The sequence below is a fragment of the Caenorhabditis remanei genome, chromosome V (genome assembly GCF_010183535.1).
Source record: "Caenorhabditis remanei strain PX506 chromosome V, whole genome shotgun sequence".
Lineage (NCBI taxonomy): Eukaryota > Metazoa > Nematoda > Chromadorea > Rhabditida > Rhabditidae > Caenorhabditis > Caenorhabditis remanei.
This window is the reverse complement of record NC_071332.1, coordinates 9,634,611-9,651,695: the sequence shown is the minus strand read 5'-3', so window position 1 is coordinate 9,651,695 and position 17,085 is coordinate 9,634,611. Positions and strand designations below refer to the sequence as shown.

General features: G+C 39.7%; 5 protein-coding genes across 5 annotated transcripts; 4 read left to right on the top strand and 1 right to left on the bottom strand.

The window, feature by feature from the left end:
* Positions 1-2,612: 2,612 nt before the first annotated feature.
* GCK72_018564 (uncharacterized protein) lies at positions 2,613-6,470 on the top strand (the record flags this gene model as incomplete). Its single annotated transcript, XM_053732625.1, has 6 exons — positions 2,613-2,693; positions 4,089-4,673; positions 4,851-4,907; positions 4,959-5,739; positions 5,788-5,930; positions 6,315-6,470. 6 exons carry the CDS (start codon positions 2,613-2,615, stop codon positions 6,468-6,470), a joined length of 1,803 nt encoding a protein of 600 aa, XP_053581538.1.
* Positions 6,471-7,211: 741 nt separating this feature from the next.
* GCK72_018563 (uncharacterized protein) lies at positions 7,212-9,867 on the top strand (the record flags this gene model as incomplete). Its single annotated transcript, XM_053732624.1, has 8 exons — positions 7,212-7,306; positions 7,596-7,696; positions 7,742-8,139; positions 8,188-8,375; positions 8,426-8,623; positions 8,676-8,915; positions 8,961-9,691; positions 9,740-9,867. 8 exons carry the CDS (start codon positions 7,212-7,214, stop codon positions 9,865-9,867), a joined length of 2,079 nt encoding a protein of 692 aa, XP_053581537.1.
* Positions 9,868-9,941: 74 nt separating this feature from the next.
* On the bottom strand, positions 9,942-11,621 carry GCK72_018562 (uncharacterized protein; the record flags this gene model as incomplete). The annotated part of the gene is made up of 6 exons (XM_003114162.2): positions 9,942-10,378; positions 10,433-10,624; positions 10,672-11,026; positions 11,075-11,287; positions 11,334-11,531; positions 11,574-11,621. The coding sequence occupies 6 exons, from the start codon at positions 11,619-11,621 to the stop codon at positions 9,942-9,944; spliced, it is 1,443 nt and encodes a 480-aa protein (XP_003114210.2).
* An 895-nt stretch (positions 11,622-12,516) lies between these two features.
* GCK72_018561 (uncharacterized protein) lies at positions 12,517-13,235 on the top strand (the record flags this gene model as incomplete). Its single annotated transcript, XM_053732623.1, has 2 exons — positions 12,517-12,666; positions 13,098-13,235. The coding sequence occupies 2 exons, from the start codon at positions 12,517-12,519 to the stop codon at positions 13,233-13,235; spliced, it is 288 nt and encodes a 95-aa protein (XP_053581536.1).
* A 1,236-nt stretch (positions 13,236-14,471) lies between these two features.
* GCK72_018560 (uncharacterized protein) lies at positions 14,472-16,211 on the top strand (the record flags this gene model as incomplete). Its single annotated transcript, XM_053732622.1, has 2 exons — positions 14,472-14,628; positions 15,907-16,211. 2 exons carry the CDS (start codon positions 14,472-14,474, stop codon positions 16,209-16,211), a joined length of 462 nt encoding a protein of 153 aa, XP_053581535.1.
* Positions 16,212-17,085: the final 874 nt, after the last annotated feature.

The following is a 17,085-nucleotide window of genomic DNA, read 5'->3' as shown; positions in this document are numbered from 1 at the left end:
TAGCAATGTTAGTTGTTTAAAAATATTTAGATGAACTAGGCTAATGAATCTGTAGGTTTAAGCTGATCACTTGATTTACAATAGAGCAATAACTTTTTCTACTTTCTTGATATTATAAACAAAAAATCACATTTTTCAGAGGGCTTCTTTTCCGATAGGTCTCTATATCGTATCTGAAAAACTGGGATCTTTACATCTATGTCTCCTCTCAAATGTACCAGCTATGCCTTCTGAATTTTGATAAGATTCTAACATCACCTTTTCACAAATTCCTGAATATTTTGATAAGACGACTTCATAACAAAAAAGTGCGCATCACTTCAGAAGACTGAACTTCATGATCATAGAACTATTCTACCGTAATGACTGAATTCCAACTACCCTTTACCTTATCCTATCAATTCCAACACCACCATCAGTGTCGAGCGTATTTTCACTGTGTGTATTTCTGTGAGAGTGTGTGTGCGGTTTGTGTTACAACGACGACGCCATGGGGCCTCGGGCTGTTTTCTCTGATTCTCGCCGTGTCGTCCTTCCATCGGGCCCACACTCGTCGTCCCCACCAATCGTCGCTCTTTCGTCAACTAGCATTCTAACACGTCCGAATATTGTCTCCTCTCCTATCACTACTTTCCTCCTGTTGCTACTGCTGCAGGCAGGCAGCTACCGCCAGAAACCACCATCGTCGTTGATCGTGTCGCTTCGGGTCGCCGTCGTCGGCCTCCTCCGAATGCAACTGTTGCGTCGGTCTGTCCCTCCGCCTGGGTAGTGACTTGTGTATATTCTCTCTTATTTTCCCCGTGTGTCCCTTCCTTCCCGTCGGGACCGCTCTATGTTGCCAACTGCCTTCTCCCCGCTTATCCCTCCTCGGGTATCCTCCCGACGTACCTTCTTATCCACTCGCCGTACTCTCGAGACTATCTTCTTCTCTATCTCTTCTCCCTTTTTGTTAGTTTTTCTCTTGTTTTCTGTTGTTTTTTCACTTTTTTCAATCTATCCCTTTCTGAACGTGTGTCCTTAAAGTGTTTCGAAGTTTGATTGGATGATGGCAAGTAGGTTTAATGGTTTAGTTTCAAATGAGAAGGAGAAGAAGACGATGGTCGTGGAAACAACCGGTTTCGTTGTGGCGATTTTCTAAAAAAGGACTGAACTTAAAGTTTGACACTTTGAACACTCCCTCCTTCAAACGTCCAAGTTTTTTGATTTGATTATTAGAGAAATTGACACTGTCGGTTACTGTAAAATTTTTAAATTTTAACTTGAGATTTGGATCACAAGTTAGTAAAAGTCTGAGGAGTATTGAGCCTTGCGTTCACGGATCATTTTTATTTATTTATTTATTTATTGTAGGAGGGAACATGTCACTTATGCTACACCAGTAAAAGGGAGATAACCGGAGAAAATACATGAATAGAGGTGAAGGGGCTAAGAAGAATGTAAACTGTAAGATAATTATAGAAGATTTAAACAGAGTTTTGAACAAATAAGTATTCAAATAAGTGTCAAAGGTAACCAGCTGGCAGTTCAAGTAGATTGTATATATGAAAAACGATATCTTTGACCTCTTCTGACCATCCCTTACATTTTAGTAAAGGTCTATGAGTTTCTCTCGGAGCTAAGTCTTCGTGACTTTTTCCACGTTTTGAGTTGTGCAAAAATTTCCAGACGATTCGTTTTAAAAGTATTCAGTCTATGATTGATAAGTGGCTTCGATTATTCAGGGCCCAACATTTCCTGAGAAACGAAAAATATATGTTATGATGTAGACCGTGTAAAATGCATGAAAGTCGAATCGTTGCTTTTTCTGTTTGACCAGCAGCCGATTTCTGTGTCGCTAACCTAACCCCAACCTTGAATTCCCTTTTTTTGACATTTCATGTGACCAGTCGGTTGTGTCCATACACCATGACTTTGCGCGAAATGTTTCACCTTTTCACGATTTCGCTCCTTCCAATCCATCCATCCGTCGTTGTGTCACACATACAGAGACTACTGTAAGAAAATTTTTGGGGTCGACATAAAATAAGGACTGGGGAGGGAAAGCACTAGCGGATGGCATGGGACAAAATGTCAAATAAGTGAGTTTGTTCGTCTCGAGAAGAGCCCCAGCCACACACACACACATAGATAGAGCGTCTAACACAAATTTAGTTTTCGGGACGAGTCTTCGGAGTTGTAGAAGAAGTCGTCGACGCTACATCTACATCCGGAGGCCGCCATGCAATTCGGACGACTGATTTTCTTGTTGAGGAGCAACAGTAGAAGCTACCAGAAGTCAAACATTTTCTTCTTTCTGTTTATTCTCCAACTTTTTAGGGGGCCACGAATCTTCTTTTTTTTTCAAAAATGAAGATAGTGTAGACCGTGGGAAAATCGGGGCGATGGGAAAAGGGAAATAGGAAAAATGTTCATCATCTGTGTTTTTCTTTCTTCTCTTTTCCTCCCCTTTCCCTTTCATCTTCAAGTTGGTCACTCTTCCTCTATTTCTCTTTTTATTTTCTTTCTCTCTATCTATCCCTTTCTTGACCTTTCCCTCGTTTTTCTTCTTCTTTTCTCTTCCCGTCTCCTGAAAAGATGATAGAATAATGATGATGATATTACAGGGAGTTTGCATGCTCGAGCCGCCACTCTCCGCTTCTGAACACAATAATAACAACACAAAAGTGACAGAAGACTTGAATGAGTTGAATAAGGTACGTGAAGACTTCTGGAAACCAACCGGGGTACGATAATAGGTCCAATCACTTGAAAAAGCTCCGCCCATTCACCTTGGGTATACCCCGCCAACAGCAATGTCCACTGCACTGATAAAACATCAGAAGGAGGGGGAGAGAGCCACGGCGCTCCCTCTCCAACATATCTCCACGTCTCTATGTCTCCAGCGTAGGTGGGTACTGTAGGTATGTGGGTAGATTGGGGGGGGGGGGGGAGAGGTAGTAAGAGGAAGACCTTGAACCGATAGCATGCATCGTTAGGGTAAAGAAATGTGATACCATCTCGCAACATTCGTCTCTCTTTGCGTAGGTAAACTAGTACTACTATGAGTTATTTCAAATTCATTCATTTTTCAACGATTTTCACAGGAAACTAGAACATTCACTGAACATTATTTCTTTATTGTTTCCTCCAATTTCTCTCTCTCTCTCCTCTCCAAGTTCAGAACCAATTTAAGCATCAAAAACTTAATTTGACCTTTTGTCTCAGTTTTCCGCTTTCGAGAAAAAGTTTAATTTATAGGTGGTGTCTTGTGACCATCGGAATTTTCTACTTCATCTGACAGTATTTCGCCGAGAAGTCAAATTTCTGGAAAAATTTAGAGATTTTGATAGCACAGATAGTTTTCAAACTAAGCGGGATGAAATTCTGGCAATAAAAAGCGAAATAGGAAGAAGCTTCGATCAATAATAATTGTTTCACATTCTAGCTTTCGTAGTCTTGCTCTGAAATATTCAGTCTACGTTTCATTTCTTGAAGTTTCTCACCGATTCTAAAAAGTAACAATAATTTCTTATATCGTTCATTCATTTATTTTTAGCTCAAACATATCTGTTTCTTTGGTTATTGTTTGAGATATCAACCGTTTTTCTTTCCACTGATAGCACCACTTTTCGGAAATTTCTAGATTCCAAGGTCATTGAAAACGTCCCCATCTCCATGTTATCTTGTACTTTTGAACACAGACTACGGTAATCGCTTATCAACATTTTTTCTAAAAAAGTTCATGCAATTTTTTTGTTATCAACTATGTCCATCGGTATGACTGCGCTTCCCCCCAATCAACACACACAGCTTTCTTTTTGAATCCCCCCATTTCCATGGTCACTTTTTATCACGTCTGATTTACTCTTCTCCCACTGATTGATTCATTAATCGTCTCTTCGACTGCCTACACTTTCTTCTCTACGTCTTCTTACAATTCAACACACTCTTATCCTCATCGTTTTGCCTTATCTTCCCTGAGAATCAGTGGACATTTGCCTTGCCTGCGCGACACCTTCCTTAAATTAGACTTATGTAGACAAGTACTTTTGGGGCATACTAACACTAAACGATCTAGGTCATTGTCAGTATTAATCAACCTATTTCAGGGGACAATGTCTGGCCAACAGATTGACTCCTTCTCACCTTGGCAAGCAACATCGTCTTCATCGGTGACCGGAACATCAGAACTTTTCGGATCAACGTATGCGATGTTAAGTGATCATGCTTCATATCCAGATCAATGGTCTGGGAAGCATCTCACACAGTCAATACTCTTCGAACAACCTCAAATTCAACCATTAGTAGGGAACTCATATGATCCTCCAGTACGATTCGATCCACCGTATGCGTATCGTGCTGCTGGAGCAGGATACATGTCAGCTATGCCTAGTCTTGCTGCAACGGCCGCCCAGTATTATCCGCCTAGAACATCTGGATACGTGGGTGGTCCACATTTTTATCCTCCTGCTTTGTCTGGAGTTCCGAATACGCAGCAATTACTGTTGGCTGCTCAAGCTGCTCAGGCATCGAATGCTCAACAACAACTTCAGCAGCAAGTTCTTCGACCTGAACCTCTTCGACCCGCCACTCAAAAAGTTGGGAATGGGCTGAATAGGAGTTCAAGTAACAGTAGTGCAGAGACATTGAGGAACAACTCAGTTTCAGTTGCTACAGTATCCCCTTCAGATGATGTGAGTTTCAGATAGATTAGAACTAACGAACATCTAGAAAGTTTTATTAGTTTTTGTATAAAACTAATGAATTCATCAGATTCATTCTGTCAACGATAAGATCTATTTATATTAGATCGTTTAGATTTATTATAAAGATTGTTGTGTTTCGAATGATTGTTTGCAAACCTTTTAAAGAACGAGTCTCAACTTCTAGCCGCAGGAATTTTATCGACGTTCTGCCTGAACCGAAAAGTACTGAAATTCCTTCCATTGAGGCATTCAATCAAGTTTTCATAGTTTCAGAACTCTCTCAACAGCCCTGCTCTCACCTCTTCTGGATCTGCAGCATCTGGGACTCCGCCCCTTGGAAGTGATCCAAACAACACCGATCTTGAAGGGTCTGATGAGGAACGTGTCATGTGTATGGCCTGTCGAGGTGTCTATCCATCCCGTCGTAGCCTCACTGGTCATATCGGACGGAACGAGAAGTGTCGTGAAATTATTGGCAGAAACTATCTGGACGCGTTGGCCAATGGTGTGAATCCGCCGATTCCTGGAACAGATGCAGCTATCAAATCAGGAGCAATCACTACTGGAGCTGATGGCATGTCACCTGTTTGTCCTTATTGTGACAGATTTATTAGTCATTACAAAGGAAATATAAGAAGGCATATTAACCAATGCTGTAAAAGTGCTGAACCAATCAAAAGGCATCGTGTAGAACAGAATGAGAAACAGACGCCGAAGAAAAGAGCGAAGAAAGATGACAATGGGAACAGATATCCGGAATATGCTGACCATGATTCATCCTCGATGAGTGGTGGAGTTTTGAATTCTCCTAAAATGTCGTCACCATCTTCTTCATTTTTTGGAACTGCGAACTCGTCTGATCTGTGTTCCCCAACAGAATATTCTAGCAGTGCCTATGAACCATATCCAGTCAATGGTCACTCTCAGAGATCACCACGAGAGACGGCAGTACTACAAGACGCGTACATCTGCGAGGACTGCGACTTTGTTACAGTATACAAGGGAAACATGAAACGCCATTTGAACACGTGTCACCCGCAGCCTGAGTGTAAAAGTTTGCAAAGCAATCATCTTGATCGATACAAATATAAATTAATTTCAGAGTGGGACCAAAAACTAGAAGGAATGCGTGCATCGAATCTTGGAATCAGTGGAGATCGGTTACAAGAAAGATTGGCAGCACACAAGGCGAATTCATCAAGAGGAAGGAAGCCAAGAAAGAAGAAGGAGAACAACACCGAAGAGGTCAGTTTCTTTCTTGATTCGGCTCTGTAGGGTTGAGAGAATCGTTGGATCTGAAGAGCTCGTTCTCAAATTCAGTGTCGAACTATTTGAATTACGCGTTGTTGACTTTAGTTGTGATTTTTTAGTTTCACACATTCCAAACGAGTGGCAAAATAAGTTCATAGATATCACGATCACGTGCTTCGATGCTTACGAAACAAGTCAAAAAACCAAGATACCGTACTCTCGTCTATCAATCACTAGTTCAACCAACAACAGTGTAGTAATAATGTATCAAGTGTCCGGCAGAGAACATTCTGCTAGCGATGTCTGCAGATTTTCAAAGAATTCATTCGTAGACTTGCAGAATTTTTAATTGGAAATAAATATCTGAACTTTTTCCAGAGCGAACCAATGGAATTCAAAAACCTTCTCAATGCCGAAGCCGGAAGTTTGCTAGAGGCACTCGCCTCAACATCATCAATAACTATGGAAGGATACAATGGAAATAACTTCCAACCTCCGCCACCACCGCCTCCGCCATCTTCAATGATGCTGTAAATATATTTTTTCACTCTTTTTTATTGGCTCTTTTCTGAAAAATGCTCAAGCCTCGAATGCCAATCTAAACCTGTTTTATTCTTCTTTGTTTCTTTTAGTTCTTCATCCGCGTATCCATCATATTTCGACACAGACATTGACTATTTTGTCTCGGTCTATTCCCCCTCAACATATCTCATTCCATGTTTCACTCCTATTGCTCATGACGTCTTCTGCCACGTCATTTCTCTTTCCCCCAAATAATTCTTGCTCTAATTTCTCCCCAACGATGACCAGTGCCATGTCTTGTGATTAGCATCGAACCGTCTAGTTAGCATACTTGTTCCAGAGATTTATTTCTAGATTCATTTTTAATCTTTATCGTTTTTCCCTTTTTTCAATTGTTTTCCTCCTCTCGCTAGGTTCACACATTTCACACAAACTCCTCTTGTTTTTTCCCGGCTTAATTTCAACTGTCCCCCCATATTCTTTCCCATTTTCTAAAATTCTACTTTTTACCCACTCAGGTGCTACTCTAATTTTATACGATTTGCAACCAAAATATGCCAATTTCTGTCCAGCAAATAGGAAAAGATTTTTTGCCATATGAATCAATTTTTGAAAAAATGAAAATTTCTCTGAAATATGTGTCTTGTTCATTATACTACTCATTTCAACATCTCGAACATTTGGAAACACGTGAAATTTCTCATATGAAATTCTCAAATACTCAGTAACCACAACAACTAGAATATTCATAAAATGGTAGGCACGCGAGCTCATTTAATGTTTGATAGTCAGTCTTCATTTCATAAAACTAGAGACTACTTGAGAGTGACTGCTCTGCAAGATTCATGGTGAGTTTATAAACTTGATTTTATTGAAATTTTGAGATTTATTGTTGAGATTTAGTTTGGATTCATTCATGAAAGTATTCGACAACTTGTCATTCGGAAGTATGGAGAAGACACGTGGCTACAAGTCCTGTGAGTTAACGAAACAGCAAGTATATGAATTTATTCTTACTCTTTCGCTTTGAAAACTTAATATTTTGAGCGATTGTTAAGGTAAAAAAATTCTACAAAAAAGAACTTCCAACTTGATAATGTCATGCATAGTTTTTATTGAATTGTGTTTTTAATTCAGGGAACGATCTGGATTCGAAAATGGAAAAGAGAACATTGTCAACCACTACTATTCGGACACAGACACCTACGTTCTCGTAGACAGTGTCTCTATTGTTATAAGTTAGACACCCATTTACAGATTGACATTTCCTTATTACTATTCAGAAGTAACCAAAGATCAAGTCTGGGAAATGTACGGAGGTTTCTTGATTACTTATTCTATGGAGATCGGATGGGATGAACTTGTTCGTAGTATGAGCCCAAACTTGAAAGGATTCTTGGATAATCTGGACAGTCTTCATTATTTTATTGATCATGTCGTCTACAAAGCAAACCTTCGTGGTCCGTCATTTCGTTGTGAAGAGAATCCAGATGGAACACTGATGCTTCATTACTTCACTGGACGTCCGGGATTGTATCATATTGTGAAAGGAGTAGTTAAAGAAGTGGCTAAACTCGTGTTCAATTTAGATATAACCTTGTCAGTTCAAGGAAGAACTCAGAGAAGTGTTCATATGAACAATGGAGAACGAGTAGAGGAACATGTGATCTTTCTGATCAAGGTGAATATTTCAGATATTTTTAAAAGAACTCAGATTCCAAGATTTTAGAATGTTGGGGAGAATCGGCGTGACTCAGAGGCTTCTACCGTCAGTCTTATGACATCGGCCGCTCCAGACTTCGGCGAAATCGTAGATGATAATCTCAGAATGTCACTTCAAGACTTTTCGAAAGCACTCCCGTATCATTTCGTGTTAGATGAATCATGCAAACTTGTTCAATGTGGAGATGAACTATAGTAAGAACTGGTAAAAAGGAAATCTTATAAAAGTAAAATGTTATTTTCAGCAATCATATTCCGAATGAACTTTTGAAACCGGGAACTCCCATTTTAAGAATTTTTGAGATCAATCGGCCTCAAATACCTTTGGATTTTGAGAACATCTGTAATTTCATCAATGCGGTATTCGTTCTCCAAGTGAAGACTTCTCCCTTGAAGAAGAAACACATGGATGCATTGACAAAAGAGGAACAAGAGCAGGAAGCGTGAGCAGATGACCAATGATTCATTCAATTAGAGAACTCTTTCACATTACAGAGATGCTATGGAAGCTGAAAATACATCAAATGAACTGACTCAGGGTTGCCATTTGAAACTCAAAGGTCAAATGATGATGTTGTCCACTAAGAAACATATCATCTACCTTTGTTCTCCTTATGTTACTTCCATTAATGAATTAATGCAGTTTGGAATGCGTCTTACCGCTATGCCGCTTCATGATGCAACCCGTGATCTTATTCTTCTGAATCAGCAAAGACTTACAGATGTGGAAGTGAAGTAGGTTGGAAATGAGGTAATATCTGCTAATTTATTTGCTTTCAGTCTACAATTGGAAGCAAACAATGAACAATTGGAGACAATGACTCGCGAATTGGAGGTGGAGCGTAAAAAAACTGACTCAATTCTCAAAGATATGCTTCCAAGAAAGATTGCTAAACAATTGCTCAGTGGAGAACATATTGAACCTTGTGAATATGAGGCAACGGTCATGTTTTGTGATCTTCCTGCTTTCCAACAAATCATACCAGTTTGCCAACCAAAGAATATTGTGAAGCTCTTGAATGAAGTCTTCTTCAAACTGGATCGCATTGTTGTTCTTCGCGGTGTTTACAAAGTGGAAACGGTTTCAGACAGCTATATGACAGTGTCTGGGATCCCTGACTATACGAATGAGCATGCTGAAACAATGTGTCACGTAGCTCTGGGAATGATGTGGGAAGCTCGATCAGTGATGGATCCAGTCAACAATACTCCATTCTTACTACGAATTGGTCTACATTCTGGAACAATTATAGCAGGTGTTGTTGGAACCAAAATGCCCCGTTATTGTCTTTTTGGCGAGACAGTTACATTGGCTTCTCAAATGGAATCACTCGGATTGGCAGGAAAGATACAGTGTAGCAAATGGACCTACATGCAGGCAATGGAAACTGGAAGATTTGAATTCGCTCCAAGAGGAAGAATTACAGTAAAAGGAAGAGGAGATGTGGAAACATATTTTTTAACAAGAAGTTTGAAAAAGAGCATTTGGGAAATCACGGATCACGAAAGAGGTTTTTAAGGCTTCACTAATTATTATAAAGTAATTGTCTAACTTTCAGACGTGAACGTCAACAGTATTGAAGGATATGAAGAGCTCGAGACATCGATTGAAAGTGCTCAAGCGGCCAGGAATGATAACACCACAAAAGCTAATCAAAATAATTCTGCAGCGTGTACAATTGCATGAAAATCTAATTCAGTTAACAAAAAAGTTTTATCAATCAAGCCAATAAAATATATTTGAATTCGAAATTCTGACATTTAGTTCAAGTTGGAAACATCAACATCAGCAAAGTAACAGTCACGCTCGATTCCCATATTGTAGTGATCTCCTTCTCCATTTTGGAATTTCGAAGTGACAACACGGAACCATCCGAGCTCTCCCCACGCCTCTCCCCAACTGTTTCTGGCAATCCAATATTCAACACCATTCTCATCAACTCCCCATCCGGTCAAAGAGATAATATGGTTTGAATCAAGATCACTTTTCTCGGAGTAAACACCTTTGACGTATTCATACTCGAATTTTTTAGTGGCTCCAATGGCGCAGGCAATCGGTCCTCCCTTCTTGATTTCAGCCATAATGTTTTCACGTCCCTTGACTTGTCCGTAATCCTTGACGTAATAACGAGTGTAGTTGGTGAGAGAGAAGCACTCATTTGGCCAGCAGGATCCACAACGATGGTATGGGTTGCATTCTGAAAAGACGATGGTAAATTAACGATGACGTTAGCTGTTTTCTGAATTCTGACCTCCATTTGTAGCTCTGTATACATTGCATCCCTCTTCGACAAGCCCTTGAATCTTGGCGTGCTCCAAAACATCTCCGATCTCTCCTCCTTGACAGTTACCCTTTCCATTACAGTCAATAATTTCTTGTGGAGAGAGTTGAGTCATTGGCCATCTTCCCTGACGAGCAACATTGAAACGATCGTTGAGTGCTCCTGAATTACTATTAATAGACAAGTTTGTACGGTTTTCAGAAACTAACCAGTTGTTCCGAACACCCAGCAGGATCCACAATACACTGGAATATGTTGGTTTCTGGTTGGAGAGCAGTAGTTGACTCCACTAACGTTTCTCCAATCCCAGCTCGATGGAAGGTCGTTGGCTAGGAAGTTTTCAGATTCCCACTCTCTTGAAGCAGTCTTCGATTCAAAAACCTTTCCAGATTTCTTCAAACATCCACACTTGAGAAATGGACGAGCCTCCTCCCATTCTTCGTCGTTATCCTCAAAGTACTCCTCTGAGAATTCTTCATCTGACGATTCTTCATCTGAATAGGAGAGGTCTGTCCATGATCCCTCGTCCATAAGATCCTCGATTTTGTCATCAGAATCAAGGCTCTGAAAGATTTTACAACATTCAAAAGTTTCAACGCGTATCTCTCCCACCTCATAATATCCCTTTTCAACCTTTGCCTTGAGAACTGGCTCCAAATCAATGTCTCTTTCATTGCTGGAATCCATAATCTCAATAACATTCTCATTGAAGTCTTCTGGATAGACGATCTCTTTTCTTGGAATGTTAAAATCTTTTTTCAGCATCTTTGGATAATTGACAACTGGTTTTTTGTCCATCTCAAATGGCGATTCCAATTTCATGTTCTGAAAATGAGTCCATTCGATTACAATGATATTCCTGATAACTCACTGGCAAGACAACATCCTCCGACTTTTCTGTTTGCTCCTCATCTTCTACGGAATCAACGATGTCTTCAACCATTTTGTTCACCTCGATCGTCATCTCATAATCTTCCCCTCCGAGTTCTTCTGGTGCTGGAAGCTTCTCCATTCCAGTGAATTGTCTGGTGAGACGGAGAGCGATACGTGGAATGTTGAAAACATTCGCCTAAATGATTCATTTTCATTAAAATCAACATTAGTTGCATACCTGACATAATCCAATAACAAGAAGAAGCCCGAGCAATTTTAAATTCATTTTTCACCAGCCACTGGTAGGGAGAAAGAGAAAAATACAAGGAAAGTCGATGCGGGCAGAAACGCAAATTCTCTTATCTTTGTCATCGTTGGCGCTGGGAAAGATGGAGACAATGAGCACTGATAACATTAGAAAATAGTACGGGAACCTCGGAGGTAGATGGTCTTCTGATAGTTTGAAAGAAACAAATTGGAAAAAGTAGGACAAGTAGAGTTGAATTATGATTTCATAAACCAGGGTTGCGAGAGTGAAATGGAGTTGACGTTTACTGGTAGTTGGGATTTGGTTGATTTTGAGTTTCTGAATATAAAAATAAAGTCATGTAGTTGGTTCAAACCACCTATGTTTAGAATCAGGTGATACTGAATGAGGAGGCATGATTTTTTATCGAAGGTTCAAAAATAGTAAACGACATAGCTTAAAGTAGATCGGTTCGATGTGACTTGAGGGTTCTAGCAGAAGCCTAAAGATGCCATTAGCTTCTTATCGTTCTGTTCCCTCATCCTATTCTGAAAACTTGTAACAACCGTAGCCACCGCAACATCATAGACCCCAAATTGACTTCGATCGTTCTCACATGTGTCATTACAGATTTTTCAAAAAAGTAACATTCCAAAATCACTCTCGCTCGCTAGATAACCGCAACACCCCAGATCGAAAATCAGCGTTGCCGTGCCTTCACCAACCGGTTTCAAACATTCAGTTCCGTCGGTTTTGACCTCGAGTGTGCCGTGTGGATGTGTGGAGGGCACGTACCTCTGACATACACAGTATTAATTAGTTTCGCAACTTTTTTGTGGGCAAAATACTACCGGAGGGCGAGAGGTGAAGTTAGAAATAGAGGAGTAGGGACTGATCTGTCCTCGAGAACCAGTTTCTCAACATCATCGTCGATATGGCCGAATCAACCTCAACCCTGATGCCGACTGACGATTGGGGTCGACGACGACGACAACGTGGCAACATCATCCCGATGACATCGAAGACGGCGTCCTCTTGTTCAGGTTATCAAGGAATGAGCCTGTTTCGTTGGATCACACCACCGGTAAGGGCAGTAATTACATTCTTCTGGGAAGGGGGAGGTGGACGCACAACCTGAAAACCTGAATTCTGAATCAAGAACCTGAATTCCCCAATTTACTACTATGTGTTTTCCTTACGACGCCCTTTCACCATGTGCCTTTACCAGGGTTTCAAAAAAACTATTTATTTTTGTCTTCTCCGATTGAGAGAAGTGACCTCCCTTTCAAAAACGATGTTGCTCGTTGAAATTCATAAAGCGAGTGATTTATTTTTTAAATTTGAATTCAAAATGCCACCACCCGGGGTCAAACCGGTCCGATCCGATTACTGAAAATGTCTCTCTTTCGAGAGAGTCTATAGTTGCAAGTTTCTCATTTTCAGCAAAATACAACTGTCCTCTGATTCTTTTTTGTCATCGCAGATTTTTTGATCCCTAGAACCTTTATTATCGAGACAAGAGACAAGACAATGAAATCGGATCCATTCTGCTGGTGGCGTATTTGCATTTTGACTGGGAGATGTGTTCATTTGGAATTCAAGCTAGATCTGCAAGACCTCAAAGTTCTCAGCAACTTATTCATCTACGTGTGAACCCTCATAATTCTGAATCAGTTGTATAGTTGTTTTTTTAATAGAAGCACATTTCGAGCGCTCTTCGATTAGAGGATCTTTTCTGTCAGAAGAAATATAGTTTACTTTTGTGTCTGATTCTGTGTGCTATCTCAATAGGCAGTTTTGATGTTTTCAGTAGTCTTGTTTGCATTTCAGAAGTTGAATACCAATTATCTTTCATAAAGTAAAGACTCCATCGTGAAATCATAAAATTATGTCTTCCAACAGGAAAATAAGGATGTCCCATTACCAGTAGGAAATCACGTTTGGTTATGTCAGCCTTATCTAGGAATTTTTTAGCTGTGCAACCCACACAGCTCTTTAAAATGCTACATAAAATCTAAAAATAATTTCGAAAAACATTTTTTATGCATTCCAAATCAAAACTGAGTCTATATTAACTTCATAATCACACCCGGTATTTTCCATCCAACCTAGAGCTCTCAACATTACAAATCATTCGAATATCAAAAGAAACGAAACTTCGGGATACGAAGTTCAAAGTGTCAATCGTCGAACAGGTGTTGATCGAGACGGGACCTCATTAATCTTAAACTCTTCGATGCTCTCATCCAATTGAAACCTGACTTATCTCTTCTTGTCTTTTCTTTTCGTTCAGAGCAACAAAAAAAGTGAGATTTATGAGGTCGTGTCTTTTAAAATAGATGGTTAGCAGAAAAAGTTTTGATATTCGGCAACTGCGTCCACATGTTTCATTCATTTCGTATCGCTCTCTTGTATTGAAACACTCATTCCTACCGTACTCATCTATAACACCTACATTTTCACGTGTTTTCCTATATATCGTTCCAATTTGCTCCTAGCAAAACAACTGGAATACAATGTTTATGAAAATCTATGTATTCTCCAAAGAACGGGTGTAATTTTTGTGTTCAATGTCCTTGCCTATTCGTTTTTTCGATGTATTCATTCAGTAATATGTCCTTCTGTTTTTTTGTTGAACTTCTCTTCAATGCCATCACATCTTTCGTCCCGTGCCGATTCCATTTTCCGGCTCATCCACCGCCTAATAATTAGTAACAAACCAGTCAAAAAAAGCGCAATAGTTTTTTTTAAAGGAAAAGACTGAGAGGGCAGGTGTCCTTGTCATTTTCTCTTTTCGATTTCAAGGTCTTTTTTACCACTTTTAGAGGACCAGTAGGCTCATCATTAGCCCCTCGTCTCCTCTCTTTTCTCCTTCTGTGTCAGTCATTGATGCCAATTCAATCGGTCCGGTTTCTGCCATTTAGACCATCTGGAGAAGAAGCTTCCACCACCACCACCTACGCCAACGTCGTCATGTTGTGTCCGGTTTCGATTCACTTTACGCTTATGCCATTGTCCTTTGCCTATTGTAGTAGATCGGAAGAAGGTTTTTGATTACCGTCTCATTGAGACACAGACTTTGAAAAAAGAGAGGAAACCAAGAAGTTTCTGTCGCTAGTTGGTTGATATAAATTGATAACCTGTTCCAGTTTTAATGCTGCATTGTTGTGTACCTAGGTACGTATTGAACTTGAAAACTGTCTTTCGAATTCGGGCTATTATCACCGAAAATGATACTGTCATTTTCTATCTTTTTCTCTTTTCTTTTTATTCTTTTTCTCGAGAGTATGCGAGAATTGGAGACATTACAACAGCAAGTCTTAAGACAGTAGTTGGCAATAAGGGAGAGAGTATATTTTAAATTCCATAACCAGTTTGATCACACAGAAACAAACACAGAAAAGTAAAACATCATCAGTAACTTTTTGCAAGTGTTTCATCTTTTCAAAATATTTTTGAGAAAGCGCTTCAAGGGAGAGATAGGAGAGATAGGAGAGTAGGTGTCGTGGGCTTCTGGCACACAGTAGGATTCTCACAGTGATGTGCTCTTTGAAGAAAACTTATATCAGCCTGAAAGTTGGAAGCTTGAAAACGAGACTAATTCTGGTTATACTGTAGTTGAAGCTCAGATGAACCTAAACCATGACTTTGAGGAATCTATTTTTCACCGAACTCCTAATTCATTTGCAAAACGTCCGTCTCGTAGTTGATGTCTCAGAATATTCAAATTCCGAATTCAAACTTTATGTTTCCCGTTCGAATAAAATCCTTTGTTGGGGTGCATTACCACCATTTTCTAGTTCGTCCCTCCCATTTTAACCTCTCTATCAAGGTCGCTTCAACTTGATACTTCTAGTACAGAACGTTTCCCTCCTATCCTTCCTCCGCCAATTTGTCCTTGCCAGCCACACATTTTTTCAAAAGTATATGATAAGATGTGCTCCAAAAAAGTGTCGAGTATTATGAACCAAGTCCCATGATCATTTGAAAACTGATAATGATAGAAAGTGATAAGAAGGGTGAAGTACAAAGTGCGAGTGTGTAAACGTAGAATGATATTACATGACAACAAGTGAAATTAAATAACATTAGACTGAAAAAAAAACAATGTAACTGGGATGGATGACAAAATTTATAACGAAAACTTGGGTAATTGAGTGTGTAAAACTGGAAGTTCGCCTTCTTTTTTCATTTTTTGCCACCCCTCTCCCTTTTTTCGTTTTCTTTCACCATCAAACCACTACACCAAAACTGGACGCTTTTGGGTCCAGGTGTAAGTGTGTTTCTCTGTATATGTGTATGTATTCCTGTCCTTTTTGACTAGAGGAAGAGGTGGAAGTGAAGAAGATTGCGCCTGGAATCGTGCCAACTCGTTTGACTGGTATCTCCCCCCTTCTTCTTCTCCACGCCTTCTCACTCGATGACGACGACCGGACTGTCCTCACGATGGCAACTTCTGGTGTGCGCGGAAAAGAAGAGGGAGAAATGAGGATTGGAAAGAGGTGGAAAGAGTGTGAAGATCAGTGGAGACAAAGTGATCTGACTGGACAGCTAGCCAGCTACTCTACGATTTGCAAAATGAAAAGAGAAAAGAGAGAAGTGGAAGCAGAGGAAGAAGAAAAGAAATGACTGGATTTCATATAGAAGAATATCTGAAGCTTGTATTCTCTCTCATTCTATGTCTCTTCCCTTTTTAAGCGTTTTTAGTGAAGAGTCGTTCTTTGAAAGAAGAAGGACAACATACTTTATGATGTTGATCATCAAGGTGTTTGAATTTACACTTTTTTAAATCCTTCCTTTTTCTGGAATTCCACTTTTTTATTTCCTTTCTCGACATGGTCGTTCATCTTTTTATTTTCAAAGAAGTCAGATCAACCTTCATTTCATTAGTTTTCAAGTTTTCAATTGTATAGTTAAGCTTCCAATTTGAGCATGAGTCTAATAAGTGACTGAAGAGCTTTTCTACTTACTTGACAGATATTCTAGACTTCCACTTAAATTAATATATTCTTGAGTATCTACAGTATCCATAATATCAAACCAACAGATACCTACCTTCTGATCATTTCAAAATATATCTTCTTCCTATATTCACTACCCTAAGACACCTACCGTACTCTCTGAACCACTGTCCGAACCATTATTTCATATCTCTCATAACCTATTTTCCATCCTCTTTTTTTCAAAACTATTGCCCTTACTCTTCATACTATTTCACTACAGTATTCCAAAAGGTCAGATTCAATTACTCGATATCTTCTTTCTCTTTTTCTCTTCATCTCATATACTCTCTCACTTCGACGACATCTTTTCTCTTCTTCCTCGTTTCCATCTACTTCTTCATTTCTTCATCTCCTTCTCTTCGCCCGTTCACAATTTCGATCAACCGGTTTTACCCGGCAAGGTTGCGCAATCGGACCGCCTCTGCTAGGGGTGAGAAAGAAAACGAGGTTATGTGTCTCTGCACTTTGCATCTATCTAGTTGGGTTGAACATTTTGCTCC